This window comes from Haliaeetus albicilla, chromosome 2, assembly GCF_947461875.1.
Source record: "Haliaeetus albicilla chromosome 2, bHalAlb1.1, whole genome shotgun sequence".
Lineage (NCBI taxonomy): Eukaryota > Metazoa > Chordata > Aves > Accipitriformes > Accipitridae > Haliaeetus > Haliaeetus albicilla.
In genome coordinates, this window is record NC_091484.1 from 52,368,543 (window position 1) to 52,391,255 (window position 22,713).

General features: G+C 41.3%; 1 protein-coding gene across 1 annotated transcript; it reads left to right on the top strand.

Moving 5' to 3' along the window:
- Positions 1-177: 177 nt before the first annotated feature.
- On the top strand, positions 178-17,899 carry ASNS (asparagine synthetase (glutamine-hydrolyzing)). The gene is made up of 12 exons (XM_069774614.1): positions 178-293; positions 1,424-1,691; positions 3,948-4,185; positions 5,638-5,823; positions 6,123-6,224; positions 8,329-8,456; positions 9,241-9,367; positions 10,756-10,862; positions 11,212-11,312; positions 14,514-14,595; positions 14,867-15,022; positions 16,357-17,899. The coding sequence occupies exons 2-12, from the start codon at positions 1,443-1,445 to the stop codon at positions 16,564-16,566; spliced, it is 1,686 nt and encodes a 561-aa protein (XP_069630715.1). The 5' UTR covers positions 178-293; positions 1,424-1,442; the 3' UTR covers positions 16,567-17,899.
- The last annotated feature ends 4,814 nt before the right edge of the window (positions 17,900-22,713 follow it).

The window sequence follows — 22,713 nt, forward strand, 5'->3', positions numbered from 1 at the left end:
GGGGAGGTGGCAGACCCCGGATCTCTTGGCCTGCCGCGGGGCTCCCCGAGCCGGAGCCGGGGCCGCGGGCCGGGCCGGAACTCAGCTCCCCTCGCCGGCCCGGCGTGCGAGGACAAGCCGCGGCCCCCGGCCGCCGGCCCGGCGGCAGGGCGGGGAGGCGCATGATGAAACTTCGCGGCGGGTTTCAACAGCAGCAGGCGGCGGGGGAGGAGCCGGCGCCGGCGGGAGCCGCCTTCTTCATCACCCGCCGCGGCAAGGACGGCGGCTCTCCCGGCGCCGGCGGTCAGGACGGGGTAAGGCACCGGAGCGGGCGGCGGCTTCTCGGCGGCGGGGTCGCGGGCCGGGCAGGGCCGGCGGGCGCCGCCGGGGTCGCGGGCCGGGCCGGGCAGGGCCGGCGGGCGCCGCCGGGGTCGCGGGCCGAGCGCAGCCGCGCCGGGCGGCCTTCGAGGGATGCCGGCCGCGGCACCCGGCCTTCCGCCGCCCTCGCCCCGCCGCCGGGCGGCCCCTCCGCGCCTTGCCCTGGCCTGTGAGCGAGGGCGCGGCGGGCCCGGGGGGCCGCTGCAGCCGCCGGAGGAAGGGGCGGCCGTGTGGAGGGGGGCCCGGGCGGGCAGCGGGAACCTGCGGCGGGCGCCTGCGGGCGCCTCTTGGAAGAGCCCCGGAGGCCGTGGCGCGCCCGGAAGCCGCCCCAGCTGTCGGGAAAGCCCCGCTCCGTGTGCGGAGGCTGAGGTCCCCAGCGCCATCGCTTGCCCAGATGAGAAAGGCGCGGAGGGAGCAGTGCTGGTGCGGTGCCGCGCTCCCCTCGGCGCGCCTTCTCCGGCCCCGGTGTCCCTGGAGCTGTAGGGCTTTGTGGCGCTCTGAACTCTAAGCCCAGTGGCAGCCTGGGGCTTGGGCTGAGGTCCCCGGTGCCATCACTTGACCTGTAGGGCCCCAGCCCCAGCCCACCTCTGCCATTAGTGAGGGCTCAGAGAGCGACAAGGCCTCTATCTCCAGGGTCGCCGGGGCTGGAAAAGGCGTGCCGCGGGGAGCACGGCACTGCACCAACATTGCTCCCTCCACACCTTTCTCGTCTGGGCCTGCCCAGGCAAACCTCTCCTCTTTCAGTTTGAAACTGTTGCCCCTTGTGCTGTCACTACAGGCCTTGTTAAAATGCCCCTCCTCATCTTTCTTGTAAGCCCTCTTTATCTACTTGGTACCTTGGTGTACCTAAAGGTAAACTTAAGCCTAATTTCTTGCTGGCCAAAGTTTGCTTATCATATTCTGGGCAAACGGGGTTTCCCCTCGTGTTAGTAAAGTCTGCTATTCTCTTGATCAGTCCTCTTGACTGCTAAGCGATTAATAGCCTGTATTTGTTATTTGTGTTTTCTAGGTGTCAGCTCTTGCTTATAATGTTCATGTCTTTATTGAGCGGGTTGTCCACTTTCAGGTAGATCAACAGCCTCACAATGTGCGGTATCTGGGCCCTGTTTGGGAGCGATGAGTGCCTTTCTGTCCAGTGTCTAAGTGCCATGAAGATAGCACACAGAGGTCCCGACGCGTTTCGTTTTGAGAACGTCAATGGATTCACCAACTGTTGTTTTGGTTTCCACCGCCTTGCGGTTGTTGATCAGTTATATGGTATGCAGCCTATCCGGGTGAAGAAATTCCCATATCTGTGGCTGTGTTACAATGGAGAAATCTACAATTTCAAACAGGTAAGTGTTGTATGGATCATGTGGCGCTTTTTTAAATTTTTTTTCCCCCCCCCAAAAAAGAAAATGTTTAAAATGTGGTGGACTACATTATCAGAAAAAAATTTGAAAGTTATCAAATGACTAGTGTTTAAAAGGAAGTAAATTATCTCGGTGAGCTGTGAATCTGTGGTGGCTTAGTAATATACTTACTGTTTGATACTGAAAAATAGTTTTTTAATTGACAACAAGGGCAATAAGTATTTGTATCTTCGGGTTTGATCAGTTTAAAATAAAGATGCATTCTTCGTTATCTCTTGGGGAGGGGAATTCCAAGCCTCTGTCTTCCCTTCTCTCTTTATAATGCAAATGCTTTTAGACTGTCTTGCTCTTCAGTTATTTTGGGTCATTCTCCAAGCTGTTGGGTATTGCATTTTTATTTCTGCATATCGATCTAGATACGATATGTCACTTATAATATAGTAATGTATAGCATGCATGCTTATTATTTATGTGAAAGCAGCAAGCACTAGGGAGATGTTTCCAGTGTGCCACCAAAGTCCTTAGGGGTCTGCAGCTTAAGGTAGATGCTTTGTGGGGATTTTGAGAGCCACCTAAGGAAGTCTCTTGGGCACAAAACAAGCAGCAACTCTGTACTTGCTTCCTAACATGTCTGAATGTCCCTAATGGGTGCAATACTGCTGCTGATCATCGTCTGTGTGCCTCAATTCCTGTGCTGAGGTGTCCATGCCGCCTGTGTTACTTGGAAGTGATCCAGATCATCCAAATTTGGCGTATAAAGCAGCTTACATTTGTGACTGTTTCTGAATCATGCTTAAAATGAATCATAAACTGAGCGTGGTAGTATCAGAAACGTGTGAATAATCTGAGATGTGTTAGTACTTCTAACATCACATTTTTGAAGTCAGAGTCAGGCTGCTGTCAGCGACGTCAGTACAGTCATTGGGAATTTGACTGAATAGGCAGGAGATTTCTGCTCCCCCCTACCCCCAATTCTTAAGTATCTGTCTGTTTGAAAGGTGAGATACACTTTGCCCTGCAGTACATGTGAAATGTATTGTACCAACAGTCTGTAGTGCTTGCTGTGTTTTGCATTGTGGTTTTTCTGCTGTTGAAAGCAGTAAGAATTACTCTCAGTCATGCTACACACACAATCATAAGGGGACTTCGATTATGCAGAAGTTGCATGGCTATCTGGAGGAATTTGTTGGGTTGTTCTCACTACATTATGTACCCTCTTTCTTTATAAAGAGATTTTTCTTTCAGGCTTGTGGCTGAAACCTACCCAGGAAAGGATTGTTGGTGCAACAGGCATCTTGTTTAGGGCAATGACTTAGTTATTTCAATGTTGACTCGGTTTGATCCAAGACTTTGCCCCATAAATAACAATTAAAACCAAAGAACTTAAGTTAAAATGCTAAAGTGTTGGTTTTGTGGGGTTTCTTGGCTTGTTAGTGTTTTATTGAAACCTCCTCTTTCCCCCTGTCTGGTAGATATTGAAAGGACTTTAAGAGTAGCACTACAAGAACATGAAGAATATTTGGTCTGACTTAAGTCTGACGGCTAATTTCTTCTTCCTCCACTCCATCTGCACAGGCAGAGTGAAAAGGTTAGTTAGAGGAACGGAGGAAGATTAGGCAGAAGGAAATTCTCTGTGCCTAAAAAAAAAAATCAAACCACTGGGGAATTGCAGTGACTGCATAAGTAAACCAAAGTTTATTTCTGAAGTACTTTACTCTGCAGAGATGTTACCAGTGTCTATGTGTTTTGGGGCAGGGAGGGTTTTATGTAAATGTTATTATTATCCGATAAGAAGGTGGCACCAAGTGATTTGAGACTACAATAAATGATGTCTTTGTTTCTGGTCCTGTTTGGAGTTGGTTTTTTTAGTAGCAGTGGCTGCCTGCTTCTGCCTTTTGTCTGTGGCAGGCTACTGCTTCTGAAGACCAGGGTCATGGGTTTGCAGTTTGACATCCTCAGATAGAAATGTATACATGAAAACTTGCGATAATGTGAATTGCTTAAGACTTCAGAGTCATTCTACAGTGTCTGAGAGATGATCCTGGATAATATTTCGAACACAAAAGCCTAATTTCCTTCTTTGTCAGAAATGTCTATATAACTTTTAAACTGTGATTTAAAAAAAAAAAAAAAATCAGTTTTTCTTATTAAACAATTACATGAATGGTGTTTTTTCAATTAATAAGCAGTCAATGTTTGCAAATGCTTATTCATGTTTTTCTTCACATTTTTTCTTAGTTGCAGAAGCAGTTTGGATTTGAATTTCAAACATTAGTGGATGGTGAGGTTATCCTTCATCTTTACAACAGAGGAGGAATAGAACAAACTGCATCCATGCTGGATGGTGTATTTGCTTTCATTCTTCTGGACACTGCAAACAGAAAAGTGTTTCTGGCAAGAGATACATATGGAGTCAGACCACTGTTCAAGGTGCTGACTGATGATGGATTTTTGGGTGTCTGTTCTGAGGCAAAAGGTAAAACCAGTTGTGTTTAGTGCCTAAATAATCTTAGGTATTGTTGTCGGAGACAAACTTCTTTGTCAGGCTTCTAAGTGTGAAGAGAAAGTGAACTGTAAATTCAGTAATAAATGAACTATATTTAGTAGTATAAGAACGACACGTCATTAAAACAAAAACCACAGACAGTAAACCTCTAAGATGTTTAATTGTCCTTAATATCTCTAAAATAACTTGCTTATTTAATTTTATAATTCTTTGTGTTCTGGAATCATAGCAGTATTGAGCCCAAGATGTTTTATGTTACCCCAAAGTTAAATGTAGTGTATAGAGTTAGGCTAGATTTATGCTATGATAAATTATAGAATTTGTTCCTAGTGTTCTATGGTGAGCTGGGAAATAATGCCACAAGAACTGCTAATCTGTAAAAGCCAAGAATTTTAAAACCCTACTGAAATTTCCTGCAGCATTGGGTAATTTTCTAGTGACACTTATTTAATTTGATGATGATTTTTTTCCTTCAAGATGACACATTCACTACTTTTTTTAAGTAATTATCTCTAGTCTTGACACTTGGATAAACAAATCCAAACAGTGCCAAAAGGGAGTTTATTGCCTAAAATGCACTTTGGCTAAAATTGGCTTTTACGATTACTTGTGTCTTTCCCATTTACTATATATCAATTTTATTATCAGACTCCAATGTAGGTCAACTTCTCTAATAGTAGTACTAGATACTGGTACTAAGAGCCGTACCATCTCTGCTTCTTGGGGAGGAAGAAGGGAAGTGAATACTTTAGGGACTGTGTCCTATAGCCATCACAGTGAATTAGCGGTCCCTTTCTAACAGGAATTCAGTATCTCCTTTGTGGAGTTCCTCAAGGGGCATTTAAGTGACCAGCAGGTGCAAAACATCCTCTTTCCCAAGAGGAATGGAAATGAGGTTTGTCTACAAGTCTGATTCTTGGCATTCATTACCAGTGGTGTAGATCAGTCTGGAGCTGATGAGTTATGAAATCACTAAATCAATGTCAATTAAGCAATCACTTCAGTGATGTAGTTTTATTATAAACCCCTTGTTAGCTTGACTACACAGAATCTGTTCTCAATTGTCATCTGAATTCTTGTAAGCATATGACACCTTGACCTGGATATCATGTAGTCAGTAAGAAAAGTGCTCTTCTTAATGTTCATGGGGATGAATTGCTACTTGCCAATTAGTAAAACTTGCTGGCTTCCTTTCTCTGCTGTCTGCTTCAGCTTGAGATGGCTGTGTGCAGCCTGCCAGAAGCAGAATCATGCTCTAGCCAGGGCAGACTCTGACTCAAAATGATATTTTTTAATACCAAATTTAGGACCTGGAGAAAATATTTGTGTGTAGTTTTAGTACAGAGGCTGTTGAGTGAGGTATGACTTAACTATCCTAGGTCAAAAACTCTGACTTTTTTTTTTTCCTCATTTTTTCTGTAGGACTTATCAACTTAAAGCATTCAACATCCTTATGTCCTAAAGTGGAACCGTTTCTCCCGGGTCATTATGAAGTGTTGGATTTAAAGCCCTCTGGCAAGGTTGCATCAGTGGAATTAGTAAAATTTCATAGCTATAAAGATGAACCACTCCATGTTGCATGTGATACAGTGGAAACTCTGCCTTCAGGTAGTACAGCAAAGCATTTGCTCCTTATTTTGATTAAAAAGTGAAAAAAATATAATCTTTGAATATAAAATTTGCATTGATTGGTTTAAAAAAGTGCCATTTAAAAAAAAAACCTGGAAGAACCTTTATAATGTAGGGACTTAAGAACTGTTTTTGTAGGCAGTCATGTACAAAGATGAACTTGCATGCCCTCATTATCAAAGGAAATTCAGACAAATATCTTTGTTTCCTAGTAGCATAATCCAGCAAAGTCTGAGTAACACTTCTTGAATTTGCTTCCTCTTTTTTTTTCTGGACAGGCTTTGATCTTGAAACTGTGAAAAGCAACATCCGTATTCTCTTTGAAAATGCTGTTAGAAAACGTTTGATGGCTCACAGAAGAATTGGTTGTCTTCTGTCAGGTAAGTAGCAAGAGTCACAATAATTCTGTGTCCTCTCTCTTTTGCCCATCCTCTGCTAGTTAGAGGAAAGCATACTGACTGTTCTGCTGTGCTGTACCTGAGGTGATCTGAATCTTCATTCACTTTTTAGAGCAGAGAACGGAGAACTTGTTAGTTTGTGATAAAGTTTTCCAGTTAACAAGTATCTTGAAAGTCTTATGCTTTTAAAGGTTACTCTGGGCTGGGATGCTGGCTTGTTGAGACACTGACCATTTTTAACTAAGAGGAAAGAAATATAATATTCTTATTGAAAAATCACCCAATATACTCTTAAATATATGAGATTTATGCTTAAGTTGGTGTTGAAAATGTAATTGTTATATTCACTTTGCACAGATTGAGCATAGAAAAAAACCTTGGCATGTTTCAGATAGCAGGAGGAAGTGAAGTTCATACTTGTCACCTTCTTTGCTTTAGCCTCCATCCTAGAATGCCCTTGATTTACCAAATTACAGGGGACCATCTGGACCAAAATTATTTGCTACACTCTTTTTCAGGTGAGGTAATAGCTTGTGGTACAGGAAGTTGTTCACTGACTTAGCTGATCAGTGTTGTGATATGGTGGTTCAGTGTTACAGAGGTACTTTACAGAGGTAAGGCTTTGTAGCCATGGGACTGACATCTTATTTAGTGTGGTTTTGTAGCACTTTGTACGTGTAGTTAGAGTTCTGATATGCTGTTCATGCATTCATTGAACATCAGTAATTACACTCATTTATCATGAACCCTATTAAATATGCATTGAATGAGAGAGGGCTGACTAGGAGATACTGTTGGACCATTTCCTTACTGTGGCATCATAAAAAGTAGGAAGGAGGTAAATGAAACAGGGAAATACACAGTTGGAAGATCCCAGCCTCAGTAAAAAGCATGTTCAAAACCCAAATTAGAAGGTAGTCAGCAGCTCCTCAGATGCACATGCAGAATGTATTAGTAGCAAACTAAGTGCCCATGCTGGTATAATACCAGAGTATCTCAGTGCTTCACAATTTTGAGTATGCTTGGAGCATCACAGTTGGAGAAGTGCTTTTGTTTCCAGTCACAGAGGGAGTTCTGCAACTTCACAGTGGAAACTCAGGTTTTGATTTCCCTGATTTCTGCATCCTAGGCACTCAGTTTGATTTCTGTGCTCTCCTTTTCTCAGACTCTGCATGTAATTTCTAGAGAAAGAGATTATTTTTTTTTTTTTTACAAGGTAGCATGCCCACAAAGGGGATCGAGGTGGGAATGAATGCTAATGCACTCAGCTGAAAAACCACATGCAGACTGTGGGAAACAAAGAGAAGAGGGTTTTGCCTCATGCTTGTCAGAACTGCAGGCAGGTGTGGGAGGACAGGTACTGTGTTTTGCTCAGTACTTCAAAGGGGAGCAGCAAGTAGAACTAGTCAAGGATTAGCAGAACTAGCTCATGAGAATAAGAAGGTGGAGCCTTAGGGTACATCTAGGCAGTTCGCACATCTCTTGGTTTTATTTTTCATTTGTTTCCAAACTGTTCAAATCTTTCCATTGTCCTCCTCTGAGAAGGAAGAGGAGGAAGAAAAAAAGAATGTCACTGGTGAACCTTTTCACTTTTGAAAAATGATTGGGGAAGAGTGGAATCCTTACACTAAACATTCTGTTCTTTTACTTAATTCTTTTTTATTCAAACAGCAAACCAAAAAAAATTTACATAGTTCTGTCAGTAGAGTATCAAATGTGTAGGTAGGAAGAGGATAGAAAGCAGTTTTGAAATGGAGACTAAATCCCATTATAGCAGAGTTTAGAAGGGGCATGTTCTGTAGTGGTACAATGTTTTCAGAATACTTTCTGTGTATGTTAAAGAAGGATTTCCACTGATGCTTCTGACACCAAAAGTACTAACAACAGTTACTGAAGATATTCCACTAAAGTTGCCTGATTCTCTTGTTAAGCAGAGGTAAATGTGCACTTGTACAAGAAGTACCTCGGATTCACATGGCTTAAAAATGAAGCCCACTCATGAGATTCCACTATCTAGATTCAGTGTCCTTAAGGGGAAAGAAAAAAACAGTCAAACACCTAACCAAATAATTTGTTCTCTTGGCAGGGGGCTTAGATTCCAGCTTGGTTGCAGCTGTTCTTCTGAAACTGATGAAAGAAATCAACATCAATTATCCATTACAAACCTTTGCAATTGGAATGGAAAACAGTCCTGACTTACTGGCTGCCAGAAAGGTATGGTAAGCATTGCTTTCAGTTTGTTCTGAGCTGCTGAATGCTAAACAGTGTGTATTAATAGTGCTAACTTCATGGTATGGTATTAATAGTAACACTGAATATTCATGTATTGCTATGATGTAAATGAGTTTGCAGTAAATCATTTAGTACAACATTTGCTGCTTAGTTAAATCTTACAAAAGAGATAATTGAGCCTTACTCGCTTTCTCTTGCATTTGGAAAACAGACTCCCATTGCATTGTTACCAAAAGCATGGTACTTCGGAGTTGTCTCAATTCTGCCTCTGTGTTTTAGGGTAAATCTCCATGCTATGGTTCCTATGCTATGGCATTTGTATATATGTTAAATATTGTAAGTTAATCATCAGTTTACCAAATTAAGAGCCTTGTACAAACAGTTTGGCATCTGGGGTACCCTTTAGGTATCCAGGCTGTTACGGCTTTTGAACTGCTTTTTCTCTTCTGAGCAAATATATGAAGTATTTAGAGCCTCTACAGATTCTGTTATGCTTTGGGCAAGCAGTTGGATGGTCTGTTGTAATCATGATTGAACACTGTAATTACAGAGACTGTGTTCCCTGTGGTGAATGCGCCACTGCAAGTCAGAGGGGCTGCTACGGTATCATCTTTTCTTGGCCTAATGTCATGTAATTCTCACTGTGGCAGAAGGGAGCTGGTGCTTTCACTCTATGTGTGTGTGTGTGTGTGTTTTGAGCACAAGGTATGTTTAAAAAAATGTTTTAATTGAAAAGCAATACATTATTGTGACCTTTTACAAACAGGTGGCAGCACATATAGGCAGTGAACATCATGAAGTAATATTTAATTCTGAAGAGGGAATTCAGGCAATAGAGGAGGTTATCTTCTCCTTGGAAACCTATGATATAACAACAATAAGAGCTTCAATTGGTAAGATTTTTTTTTTTTTTTAATAGCAATCTTTGCTTTATATTGCTGGAATAAAATTTTACGCAAAATCATGTAGTCATCTATTAGATCCTTTACCTGTCACAGAATCTGGGAACCGGGACTCCCACGTTCTGCTCTCCAGTCTTGTGTGTGATACCACACTGAGGCAAAAGCAGTTATTAGTTTCAGAGACACTGACTGTACAAAACAATTGTCAAGAGCTGCTCCTGAAGCTTTGGGATGAAAACCAAAAGTTATTTGAAGAAGAAACGTTAGATCTACAGGTCTAGGTTTTCTGCTCTGATAAGTATGAACCTTCGAGGAAGGGGGAAAATTCACAGGTTATCTGAGGTACTGAATGTTATGATAGCAAAACGATTATGATTACCCTTTCCTTGCATAATCTTAATACTAAAGTGAAGTATTTCTTGTCACCTTCTAGTAACACATGTGCACTCAAGCCAGGTAGACTTCTTATAAAGTATGTTTGATTCTGAGAAACGAAGGAAGTCACCAGCAGCTTCTTGCAAAGGGTTGCCAACCTGATAAGAATGAAAAATCCTAATCCAATGTGACCTTCTGTGTAATGCCAGCTACGGCATTTTACCCAGTTAATCTTGTGTCAGCCTAAAACATTGTAAAAAAAGTTAATAAGGCAAAGAGGCAACACAGTTTTGAAAATCCAGGTCCCTGCCTGTAATTTAGTATGTGAAGATAGGACTTTGCAATGTGAAATATTGAAAGTGTTTCTTTAAAAAATAAAGCCAGCTTTTCATATGTCATCTTTCTTTGTGATTGCTGCTTAGTATGAGAAATAATGAAGTACATCCTTTTCATTAGATCTCTAATACTTTTGTTATAAACCCATGTTGTTTGGATAGATGCAATGAGGGGAAGGCATAATTCTGATTAATAAATAATTCTTTACAAAAAAATAATTGAAGAAAGGGTTTCATCCAGTTCAACCTGCAGTGGCAGAGAGTTAAACAGCAACTTTTGCTGGTAGTTTTGTTCTCCAAAGCTAGGTTTGTTCAGGACTGTGCTGGAATTAATCATGGGCTTAATTTTGAACTGAGTCAGAACAACTCCTCTGTGTGTTCCTGTGGGAATCCTCCAGCATTCCCAGGATCAGACAGACACATCTTTCTGATATTTTGAGGGTTAAGAGTAAGTACACAGTTTAGATGTATTTGCAGCACTTTAGTTTGTGTGGCTGTTGATGGCTTTGAATAACAATGAATTGTTATTTTTTAGCATATTGCAGTTGTTTGCTACAGAAGAAAGTAGTGTAGGAGAGGAACTTCTAAAATGCTGAATTTAAAACTGTACTAGCTGTATATAGCATCATACATGTAGCTGTATTTTAATAACTTTATACTTTTTTTAAGGTATGTATCTTGTCTCCAAGTATATACGGAAGAAAACAGACAGTGTGGTCATTTTTTCAGGAGAAGGATCAGATGAGCTGACACAAGGATATATATATTTCCATAAGGTAAATATATTCCCTATACAGAAAGCCCTTGAGTTGCTCGTTCTCCCCTTCAACAGAAAACCTCTGAGATTTTAAAGTGTTATGTTTGAGAGTTTTCACAGCTGTTTATTTGTTGAGACTTTCTCCTGAGGTGGCATAAAATCCAAGGGATTTAATTTAATCACCTAAAAAGTAATTTATTTATTTTTTTAAACTTCAGAATTCCTGAGACTGTTATTTCTTGTATGTAGTCTTTGCTAGTTCTAGACCACTTGGTGATCACTATAACTCAAACACAGGACAGCAAGTAATAGTTCCCTCAGTACAGCTGTATTATGTCTGTGTGCTACATGCTTATGTCTGGTTACAGGCGCCATCTCCTGAAGAAGCTGCAGAAGAGAGCGAGAGGCTTCTGAAGGAGCTCTATCTGTTTGATGTACTTCGTGCGGACAGAACTACTGCAGCACATGGGTAAGACATAGTCTCTTGGATGCTGAGGACTCATGTGATTTAAAAGCCTAAGAAGATCTTAAAAGTTCAGCTGCTGTTGAGGAAATTACGACAGTTAATTGTTGACTTGTTACTGTTTGAATTACTGAGTGATTCAGAATATTGTGATGCAAGATAATTCCTACTGTCTGGGTCTAAACTACTCTAAGATGATCATCAGTCTTCATAGTAGTAGTAGCAAATGGGGTGCACCCCATAGTCTGCTTGAGCTCTGTGTCTTAATATAACTCAAGATACCACCTGCCTTGGTAGAACAGGCATTGCTAACATTCCAGATATGCACAGGTGGGAAGCACAGCAAGAAGCACAGATTGAGAGCAGCTCTGCGGAGAAGGACTTGGGGTTGTTGGTTAAGAAGAAGCTCAACATGACCTGGGAATGTGTGTTTGCAGCCCAGAAAGCCAACCGTATCCTGGGCTGCACCAAAAGAAGCCTGGCCAGCAAGTCGAGGGAGGTGATTCTGCCCCTCTGCTCCGCTCTGGTGAGACCCCACCTGGAGTACTGCGTCCAGCTCTGGGGCCCCGACCATAAGAATGATGTGGACCTGTTGGAGCAGGTTCAGAGGAGGGCCACGAAGATGGTCAGGGGGCTGGAGCACCTCTCCTATGAAGAAAGGCTGAGAGAGTTGGGATTGTTCAGCCTGCAGAAGAGCCGGCTCCAGGGAGACCTTATAGCAGCTTTCCAGTACCTAAAGGGGGCCTACAGGAAAGGCAGAGAGGGACTTTTTACAAGGGCGTGTAGTGATAGGACAAGGGGTAATGGCTTTAAACAGAAAGAATGTAGATTTAGATTAGATGTAAGGAAGAAGCTCTTTACTTGTGAGGATGGTGAGGCACAGGAAGAGGTTGCCCAGAGAGGTTGTGGATGCCCCATCCCTGGAAGTGTTCAAGGCCAGGTTGGATGGGGCTTTGAGCAACCTGGTCTAGTGGAAGGTGTCCTTGCCCATGGCACGGGGGTTGGAACTAGATGGTCTTTAATGTCCCTTCCAACCCAAACCATTCTATGATTCTATGAGGGCTAGCAGTCTACGGGGCAGGCAAATCTGGTCTTCAGAGTAATCATCAATCACGTTTCTGTTCTAAACACTATGAGGCAAACTTGCTGTTGTGATTGCTACAGACAGTGTTTTACCAAAGAAAGTTTTAGCGGATGAGGAAAGACAGTGGATTTGGGTGCTGTTTCTGAACAGTAAGAGAGGAGGAGTGACACTATGAATCTAATTGCATCTGCTTACAGTACCTCTTGATTAATTGCATCTGCTTAGAGTAGCTCTTGATTCTGAAGCAAAAGACTGCTGGGGATTTGTATGCAAAGATGAAATTGAAGTTGTAGCCTGAAGGAATTAGAGCAACAGCAAACCACGCTGCAAAATTTAATCTGGTCTTCTGTGACTATAGGGCCCACTGTGTTGCCAACTGATGCAGGAGTATCTTTTAGCTGGGATTATACTGGTCTTTATAGAAGCAGTGAATTAGAAATATAAATATGCAGAGTTAAAGAGGGAAGGCAAAGTTGTATTTGACTTTGGGGTTTTTTGAGGTTTAGACAAAGAGGAATCCTGAATCTGATAATCAGCATGTGTATGAAGAATTAGAAAAACATACTGAAAGAGGAAAAGTATGTGCATTGAGTCGGGTAGCTGACTGTAATAAAGAGATGTTAGGATACAATCTGTGTGACCAATATCTTAAAGAATCACCAAATTGTGCACTGCAAAAAATAGCATTATTTTACTAAAGAAGTACATTAATTAAAAGGAGAATATTGTTGAGAAGCTGGCTGTAGATGAGAAAAAGATGGTACCTGTAGCAAAATAAACAACTTACCTATTGGGAAACTTGCATTGTATGTTAATCCTGCCACAAAATGACTTGCCTGTTTTTTAATAAATATCTTAGGTTTCTCTTTCCTGTATAAAAGATGGACAGGGTGCAGGAGGCCTGCCATTTGCCTTATAATTTGTTTTGTGCTAGAGAGTTTGGCCACATATCCGACCAAGGCTGTTCAATATCTGGCTGCTCTTCTTTGGAGAGTTGCCATTTCTTGAAGAGAAGCTGGGGTCAGCTTCACAGCACTGCTAGGAAGAAAGAACCGTTGTATTAACAAATTAAAACTGAATTTAAGGTGTTCAGATTTATGGAGAAAAGGGAGAAGAAATGATGAGGAGGAAGGAAAAGATGGGGGAGATGATGATGAGGGAGAGGAAAGAGTAGAGAGGAAATGATGAAAGTACCTTTATCAGTTAGAAAAAAATAACTGTAAGGAAAGACTTGCAATGGAAATCTTGTCAGTATATGTGCAAACTGAGCCTCAGTACTTGACTGCTGAGTGATGATGCTTTTTTTGGGGAAGGTGGGTATTACGTGAAGTAGTTGAAGCTTTTTATCAGAGGAGAAGCTACAGAGACAATGAAATTACTAGAATGCAGTATAACATCTCCATTTGACTTTGAAGCTGGGCAGCATACAGTCTCTTGAGGAAACACGCTGAGAGGGGTTCTTCCTACTGAAGACACAGTTACTGTAATTTTATTTGTTGCCTTCTGTGTCCTTAGAAGCCATGGTATGCATAAAGGAATGTAAGCAGAAAGACTTTGTTCGTGTCTATCTGCCACTGGTATAGGAGAGAACTTGTGCAAATGCTGCAGAATCAGTAGCCAATAGCTTAATGGTGTCCATGCAGGCTCCTTTTCGTTGTTTCTTGAAAACACAAACAAATGTGGATTTCAGAAATGACAGGAGAAATCCTTGCTTGGTTCTGTGACATCTTTACAAATGCTGATGCAAATCCCAGTGAGCAACTTGATAGTTCTCTGGGGGCAACAGGATTTTTTTCAGTGTGTTTTTGCTTACATGGTACAACGGTTGTTGCAAATCCTGCAGGACTGTAGTCTTTAAATTCATTGTTCTAGAAGCTGTCCAGCAGATGGCATCATAAATCATCGAGATCTTTATTTAATCTGTGCAGACTATATACTTAACGTTCCAAATTGATGAATTGAATCCAGATAGTCATGAACATGCAAGTGAAATTTCTTCTAAGTAAGAGCAGAAAACCTAGTGTTTATGTGAAAGACAGGGAAAGCTTAACTGTTACAGAATTTGTAAATAGATGACTTGTTGGATTAATTCAGTATCTTTTCTGTTTATTTCCCCTATTTAGTCTTGAACTGAGAGTCCCATTTTTGGATCATCGGTTTACTTCTTATTATTTATCTCTACCAGCAGAACTGCGAATCCCAAAGGTATGTAAAACTAGGGTTGGATGCAAGTGTACACAATTAGAACACAAATTCACTGATACATGTTCTAAGCATGACCAAATTGCTGAATTCGTGGTTAAGTCCTATACCCAAAGTCAAGCATGCTCTTAAATATTTTGCTGGATTGTTGCACTACTGGGAAACCTTTTCTGACCAGACTTTCTGAAAGGAAACCATTTCTGAGATGTTTAAAGCCAGATCTTTGTACTGCAATTCCTGAGACTCACAACATTGTTTGTTGTTCTGCAAACAGAATGGAATTGAAAAATACCTTTTAAGACAGTCCTTTGAAGATACCAACTTACTTCCCAAAGAAATACTCTGGAGACCCAAAGAAGCTTTCAGTGATGGTATAGCATCAGTAAAGAAATCCTGGTTTTCTATTCTTCAGGACTATATTGATCAACAGGTACAATACCACTTTTTTTTTTTTTTTTTTTTGTGTCTTTCACATTTAGGTGTATTAGATATGGCTGCCAAGGGGAGGCAGCTCACATGCTTAGTTGGAAGAATAAATCTGGTTATCACAGTAATTTGAGCTTCATGGTGGAGGAGCAAGATAAACCATAATCAGTGGTCTTCTAGCTGTCTGAGTTGATTAAAGGCATTTGAAATCCTAAATACAAAGAAATGCTAGAGCCTGACACAAATGACTGTGTAAGGAAATGAACATTATTTAAGTATCTGGATTACAAATTAGATTGTGTGTCAGCAAACACAATTTCTGGGTTACACACAAAGCAGCTGCTTCAGCTGAAGGCACTTGCATGAACTTACTCTGCAGCTGAGTAACAGCATAATGACTTTATAATGTCCTTTCTTGTTTGTGTCATTCGTTTTTCCCAGCCATGCCTAGCTAAGCCTTCTGCTTTTTAAAGCCTCTGCTTGCATTGCTAACCAATGAAGACTTACAGCATTTTTGCTTTGGGCAAAGGATAATCATCTCTGCTGTACAGTAGTTTAATCATCAAGAGGAAGGAATAACACCCAGTTTACACCAGAGCTCTGTTATACAGAAATATGTGTAGTCGGGCCTGTGGACGCGTATTTGTCTGTCCTACCACCAACTGCTTGTTTCCCATTTTCTTTCTCTTTCAGGCAAGAAAGTAGCTGGGTCAGGCAACAGTGTTGTGCTGCCTGTACTGAGCCTGTATTGGTGTAGTAGGGGCAAATTTATTGCATGGCTGTGAGGAGTTAGACAGCATGTTGGCAGTGGAAGCGGCCTTAGAAATTGTCTCAACTGGTGCAACTATTCATCCTCCCTTTCTTAGCCACCTTAGCAACTGCAGGTGTCTTTGCATCCCAGGTCTTTTGTTGCTAAGAGCAAGCAGAGTCAACAGCTCTCTGTGAGCTGGAAAAAAAAACAGGAAGCTGCTTACATGGCAAAAAAGGCTGCTTTAAGTTGTTCCGGTTGAATCACAGCAAAGAGAAGGATAGGAAAGAAGTTTTTGTGAGCTTACTAACAAAGGTGCTTGTAACCCAAAGAGAAATGGGCTTCACGTACAATGCAGAGAGAAATATTAACAGGATTGGAAATACAGTTATGTATTCATAAAGATCAAGGGAGCCTGTGACAAAAATTCACCTGGCAGAAACGCCTGCCTCTGGAATAGACAGGGGTTTTTTTAAACCTGTGGGCATTTAGTGGTTGGTAAATCCTTGCGTGTCTTTAACTTGCAGCAAATCGACTTGTGAAAGTTACATGTATTTGCAGCTTAACTTGAGTTTTGCTTATATCTATAGGTTGATGACCTTCTGCTGGAAAAGGCAGTGGAGAAATATCCTTTCAATCCTCCTAAAACAAAAGAAAGTTATTACTACCGCCAGATCTTTGAAAAGCACTACTCAGGGCAAAGCAGCTGGCTGCCCCACTACTGGATGCCAAGATGGGTTAAAGCTACTGATCCTTCTGCTCGCACATTGAAACATTACAAGTCGGCTGCCCAAGAATAGGCTGTTGAAATAATCTCCCAAATAGAAGTGCTGCAAGCAATTTGCATGCACTCTGCTTTTAAAAAACCAAACAAATTATGCAAACCTAAAGCTTAAAAGGTCTTAAAGATGCATTTTGACAATGCTGTTGGAAATAAGAGCTTTCTGTGGTTAGTGTACTATCAAAAATTCACCCTGCTGTACCAAAACTTTGTAATTCTTGGGAAAATACTTTATGGACAAGGAACTACCTTATTTGGCAGCTCTGTTCCTTATGTGACCTCGATTGTATTCATTTGCCTTGCAGTCGTTTTTTATATATATATATATATATATATATATATATATATCACGTTAATATATTTTAACGTGAGCTCTGTTTTGAGGACTTGAATAAGGCAAAGTGATGCAAACTGCTGCAGGCCCTCTGAGCAAAGGGGAATTTGACCCTAGTTCTTTAGTGATTTGTGTTCCTGGCTGTGGGATTTGGATAGTCTGTCTATATTATTCTATTTTGAATGTCTTTCTAAGCATTCCTGAGAACCTTGGTCTGGTTTTCAAAAGGTATTTAGATATTCATAGCTATGCAGAGTTGCTTACTAGAGTTTATAATAGTGGTGGTGCTGGGTGTTACTTAAATGAATGGGAATCTTATTTGTTACTGTGAAGCCACCAGTTTGCTGTTTTGAATGTTGTAAATGTACCAGCAGTCTAAAGATATTGTGACTTATCAAAGAGCAGAACAGACAAGAGAAGCCGAGTTACGTCTTTGTTTCTAACTCAAGGGCTTCAATTTTTAAATGTATTATTCTTGAAAATAGAGTGTTAACCAGGTGATTTGTATCAGTCTGATGGAAGTTGCATGATTAAGTTAATTTTAAGACATTTTTCACTTACTGTGAGAGTTTTTCCACCTGTATGATGAAAAGGTAGACCGTGTTGCTGCTCAACTGCATGTGGCCAACTGTGTGGTGAACCAACCCTGTTAACCGTAGATTTTAGTTAGACAAAGCATCACTGAAGACAGTGGGATCAGAAACCTTGCTTGTAAAAATGGAAAAAAAGCTTCTTCAGAAACCACAAGAACTTCTAATACCCTACTGAAAAACACATGACTGTTTACCCAGGACAACTTTTTATTAACTACTTAGACATGGGGGCTGCTTTTTTAAAGGTAACTTAAACATAAGGGTGGTCAAGAAATATACATGTGTGCTGCAGATTGACTTGATTAGCATCATGCTCTTTATGAAGACAGAAGTCTAGTTTATTGTCCCTCTTGACTAGGAAACCAAAGCCAATTGTTATTTAAAAGATAAAATATAAGCAATTCTGGTTTAAAATATTCATAAAATGACTGATTGTCTATTTATTACTCCCCCGCTAATCCTGCATCTGAATCTCTATTCCAGAAACCTTACTGAAGCCTCTTGGTGGTACCATGGAGCCCATGAACTGTCCAGCTATGGCCAGTAGTGGCCATATTTTGACATAAACTTGCACATACTAGTTATTTATGAATATATGATGAGTAAGGTAATATGTTCTGCAGCCTTCTTTACATAAGGGCCATGTGCATGTCTTTTTGGATTTCTTTGAAGCAGCAAAGTCTATTTTGACTTGGGAGAGGAGTATAGAGTATGTTGATTAGGTACTGATGTGTAAAGATAAGATTTACTACTCACTGTAAACTTCCCAAGGCTGAAATGATAAAAAAATAGCATTCACCTGAAGTAAAAATGGGCTCAACACATTTTGGGGTCATTACTCAAATGCAGTTTCTGCTGCAACATTGTCAGGTATTCAAGGAAATCTACCTTAATTTTTTTAATTCCTCATAACATTGGCCATTTACCTAGTGAGGGAAGATCCTAGACTGGTGATCCTAATTATTTTAGCTTTTTACTGATGTGCAGGGGAAAAATACAGTGTTTGCTGCTTTACTCTGGTTAAAAGTATAAATGCTAAGAGTCTCGGGAATGAAAACCTGTTCATTCCTTCTCCATTTATAGACTCGAATTCTACAGCCTTTTCAGTGTCTGTGACACTCGGTACTTTCTGTTGGGTTTTTTTGTTGGTTTTTTTTTTTTGAAAACGACAGCTACTCCGGATCATCTACTAGCTGCAGACATGTTTGTAATTTGTCACAGGAGGGAATGGGATGCAGGTCCAGTATGCAACACTGTCTTGCCCAGTTTTACTTTTTATCTTTCTTGCTTCCTGCTGTGGTTGCCTCCTTTTCTCACTCTGGGGTTTTTTTGGAGAAAATTAAGCTGGACTATTCTGACAGCTTGAGTATGTTGGTTTGAGTAGTGTGTTAGAGGTGGGGATGGGGAATTAAAGTCAGTGGTCCACCTCAGAGGGAGGAGATAGATAACGGCTTGCAGGACTGCTGAGGGCTGGGGGAGAACCTCTAGGGTTCTTGCAAAGTGGATAAAATAGTGTGGTTTATTTTTATTTATTGGTTTCATTTTTTTGCTTTGGATTGATTAATTTATTAAATCATGTTTTCACTGCAATCTCTCCCTCTTTTGAGGAAGGAGAAGTAAAGAGCTTATCTTCCAAAGAGAGCACTGCAGTGTACAGGACCTACCAATTGCTTAAGGTTGCTCAGTGACACATATGCCCTTCATCTTTTTAATAAAGCCTACCTGCTATTTTAACCTCCAGCTAACTGGCTTCTGTGGAGCTTCACTGACTGTGTCCACATCCAGGCATCTCTGACAGTGGCTCTCTAGAGAAGCTCTCTAGTACAAACCAGCATGTATGAGCCAGGGAACACTTGACAGGACTTTGGGGACCCTTGATCCGTTAGGCAGAGATTTCTATGTGGGATGGCTTGAAATTATATAAAATGTTTGGAAACTGTGTTTAAAATCACAGTAAAGCGTTAAAGCAGTCTGTTTTACTTAAGAGAATATGGAGAGTCTCTGTAGAGGACCTTTAGTGTTGGAAATGTCATTTGATAAACATCTGCAAAGTGATGTGTATTTAACTGTCTTTATCAAGAATATAAAAAAAGCTTCTGGAAAACGAGGTTGCAGGAGCCGGTGTTTGCTTTGCTGTGGAAGCTAATTCCTCAGTGAGTGTTCTGATTTTATCCAGATTCAGAGTTAATATCAGTCAAGGTTGTTAGTTTCTCCACTCAGAACTGAGGTAAAATATGGTAAATTGTGGTTAAAAGTAAAATATCAAAAAATTACACTGAGCCTCTGGGGGGATGGACTTAGTCTTTTGTTCTGACACAGACCTAATGTCTGATTCCCATTCATAAATAAGAGAGAGAAATTGTCAAAGGAGGATTTAATACAAGGTAAGCCTGTGTTTGAGCTGGCTGTTGAACAGTCTCCCCAAAGGAGAATAAGGCCGAAGTGCGGAAGAGGCCGCTTATTTCCGTAGTGAGGTAGGCTGTGTGTTCCTCAGAGACTTTCCTAGGGACAGCCAAAGCACGTACCTCACCTGCACCATCCCTGTCACGGTTCCTCATTTTGGAATTTCAGGGCCTATTGTTTTTTATTTACATATGAGATATTTATATTTCTATGTAGACATTGTAGTTGATGTAAAGGCTGCAGTTAGGAAAGTGTTAGAAACTTTCAAATGAGCCTGTCTCTGGGTGCAGGTAATGCACAAAATTTTTATTTATTTTTATTTAAATTTTATTTTAATTAATTTAAATTAGTAAGTTTAGTCTTTCATTTACAAAGCTTGAGAAAGGAGAGAAGGGACTGAGGAGGACGAAGCAGAGAGGTGGTTTATGCTGCTATGGTATCTTGGGAGTGGGTAGGGGTAGTAGCTAGGGGAGGCGATGAGACATAAACAGGGTTTGTGCATGCTGCTTTCTTTCCAGCAGCTGTTCGTGGTGTTTCACCCACGCCACTCTGTAGTGCCGCTTTCCATCTTTTAGTCACCTGGAAGCTCCTCCAGTAAGAGAACACTAGCTGGGCAGCTAGTTTTTCCTGCACCATATGTTCAGGTTTGGATCCTTCAAGTATCCTACAAGCTCTAACAGAACGTGTCCGTCCGGCAGCACCCTGGGCCCCACGCGGCGTGGGTGTTTCTCCCACGCGAACGGGTCGGGGCTGGCTCCGCGCTCCAGCATCGCAGCTGAGCCCCGGGAAGCGACGAGGCGGGCACGTTTCCTCCAGTGGGCCAGAAAGAGCGCGTCAAAGTTTGGATTCGGATTGAGAGGTTGCTTCGAGGGATGATTTCTTAAATTTTTAGGGTTGGTTTGTTTTTTTTTTTTCTAGCCGGCAGATGGCAGCCGCTGTTAGCCTGTCTGCGCAAACAGGCTCTTCATCCCTGGGGAAGGCTGCTCTCCATCCTGCTCTCCTCAGGCTTTTAGCTTGTTCCTTCCCACTTGTCAGTGGGATTTGTGTGTGAGCTTTGCGGAAAGGAATTTAGTAAGTACTTGATTAGAATAGGGTTAAAGCCAACCAGAAAAGAAAAATGTTGTTTAATTGGTCTTGCTCGCAAGATACTGTGCAGAGCTTCTTGTGCTGGTGCTTCAGGTGAGAAGGTAGCTAAGAGTTGAATGCATTTGTATTGAAGGCATTCAATATTCAGTTTGAAAGCAATTAAAAAACAGTTATGATATTAAAAACTAGAAATGTGGGTTAGAACAGGTATAAAATGCTGGTTCTAGGGAAGATGGAAGATAATAGCAGGCTGAGGAAGGAAGAATGTCAGTTTACCTCTGAAGTTGTTAAGGTTGTGGGTTTTTTTTTTTCTCCCTATTTTTGTCATGATTAACATGTGGATCACAGGATTTCAGATAGTCATACAGAGTCCTACTAGGAAGTTTTACAGGTGCACATCAGAAAGGCTTAGGGCCATACTTCTGCTTTTTCCTCAAAAGAATGATTTTACAAATATATATATATATGTGCATTATAAAATGCAGTACATCTTATAAATTTGGAAAGATTTCCTGTAAGTAAGTGGCCAAACCAGTTGTTTTATGAGCTCTGTGTGATGATGAACAGCATCAGACTGCATATACCTGAGCATCTAGACTTGAACCCCATCAGGAAACAACATCCCCTGGTGACTGTTGGTGCTATGATGGCAATGTATAGCTGGCAGTCTGATTTGACAAACCCAACCTTTCACCTGCCCCAGGCTCACTCTGGAGAGAGGTCTTCTGCCTTTTTTTTTTGTGTGTGTGCATGTGTGTGTGGTACAGGGTGCTTAACTGAGGCATTTTCACTAAGGAGAAGATAGAGTAATGGGGTCCAAAATAGTCCTTTAGAGAATTATAATTCCAGGTTTGTAAAATTATTGGAACTGACCTCAATTCCTACGCCCTAATCATCTTGCAGAGACCAAGAAGAGAGTCAGAATGATCTGGTTGCAAAAGCAGCCTCTCTTTCTGCTACTATCGAGGATAGAAGTAGTTGTCTATATTAATAAACTGTGTTACTTAACATCTCTCACCACTGCTCTTGAAGACTGCTCTTAACACCTGGGGCAAAATGTATATTAATACAAATTACTTTTGATTAAAACCATTATTATTTTAGCACAAAAAGGAAGGGGGTGGTAGAAAGGAACATTCTCTTTTTAAATATTTAAATACTCATTATACCAAAGTGATACAAATTACTGGCTGACTGACAGCTTGCTAATAATAGCTTAAAAATGCAAATAGAGCTATTATCCCAATTGACACTAATTGGAACTCCTCTGGCAGCCTGGGAGGGCAGGGCAGGAAGGTTTGATTGTTTCCTCGAGCTGAAATTGGGTTGGTAAGGAAGTGTGGGGAAGCATGTGCCGTGGATAAACAGGGTGCCATCTGCGGACATCAGAATGCATTATATTTCAAGAAAATGTTCTGAAGTGCCGTCTTCTGCCCATGTATGATTTTGGTGAGGTTTGCTGGTGCTCTGGGCTGGTCCCACTCATGCCTGCGCGGCGCAGGCTTTGCCTGGGCTGAGTTGGCATCATGGGAATCCAAGCTGCAAACGCTCAGGCCTCACAAAAGAGCTACGGTGTCTTTTGTGAATAATAAAAATTCACTGCCTTAAAATTCACTGAATTATAAAAATTTTCACTGCCGATAGCCAAAAAGTCTGTGCTGCAGGGTGACTCTACACAGAGTAGGTGTCTGGGGATTTCGAGCTTTGTGGGCCCTAACTTGGTACGAATTTTTCATGCAGAAGCTGGCAT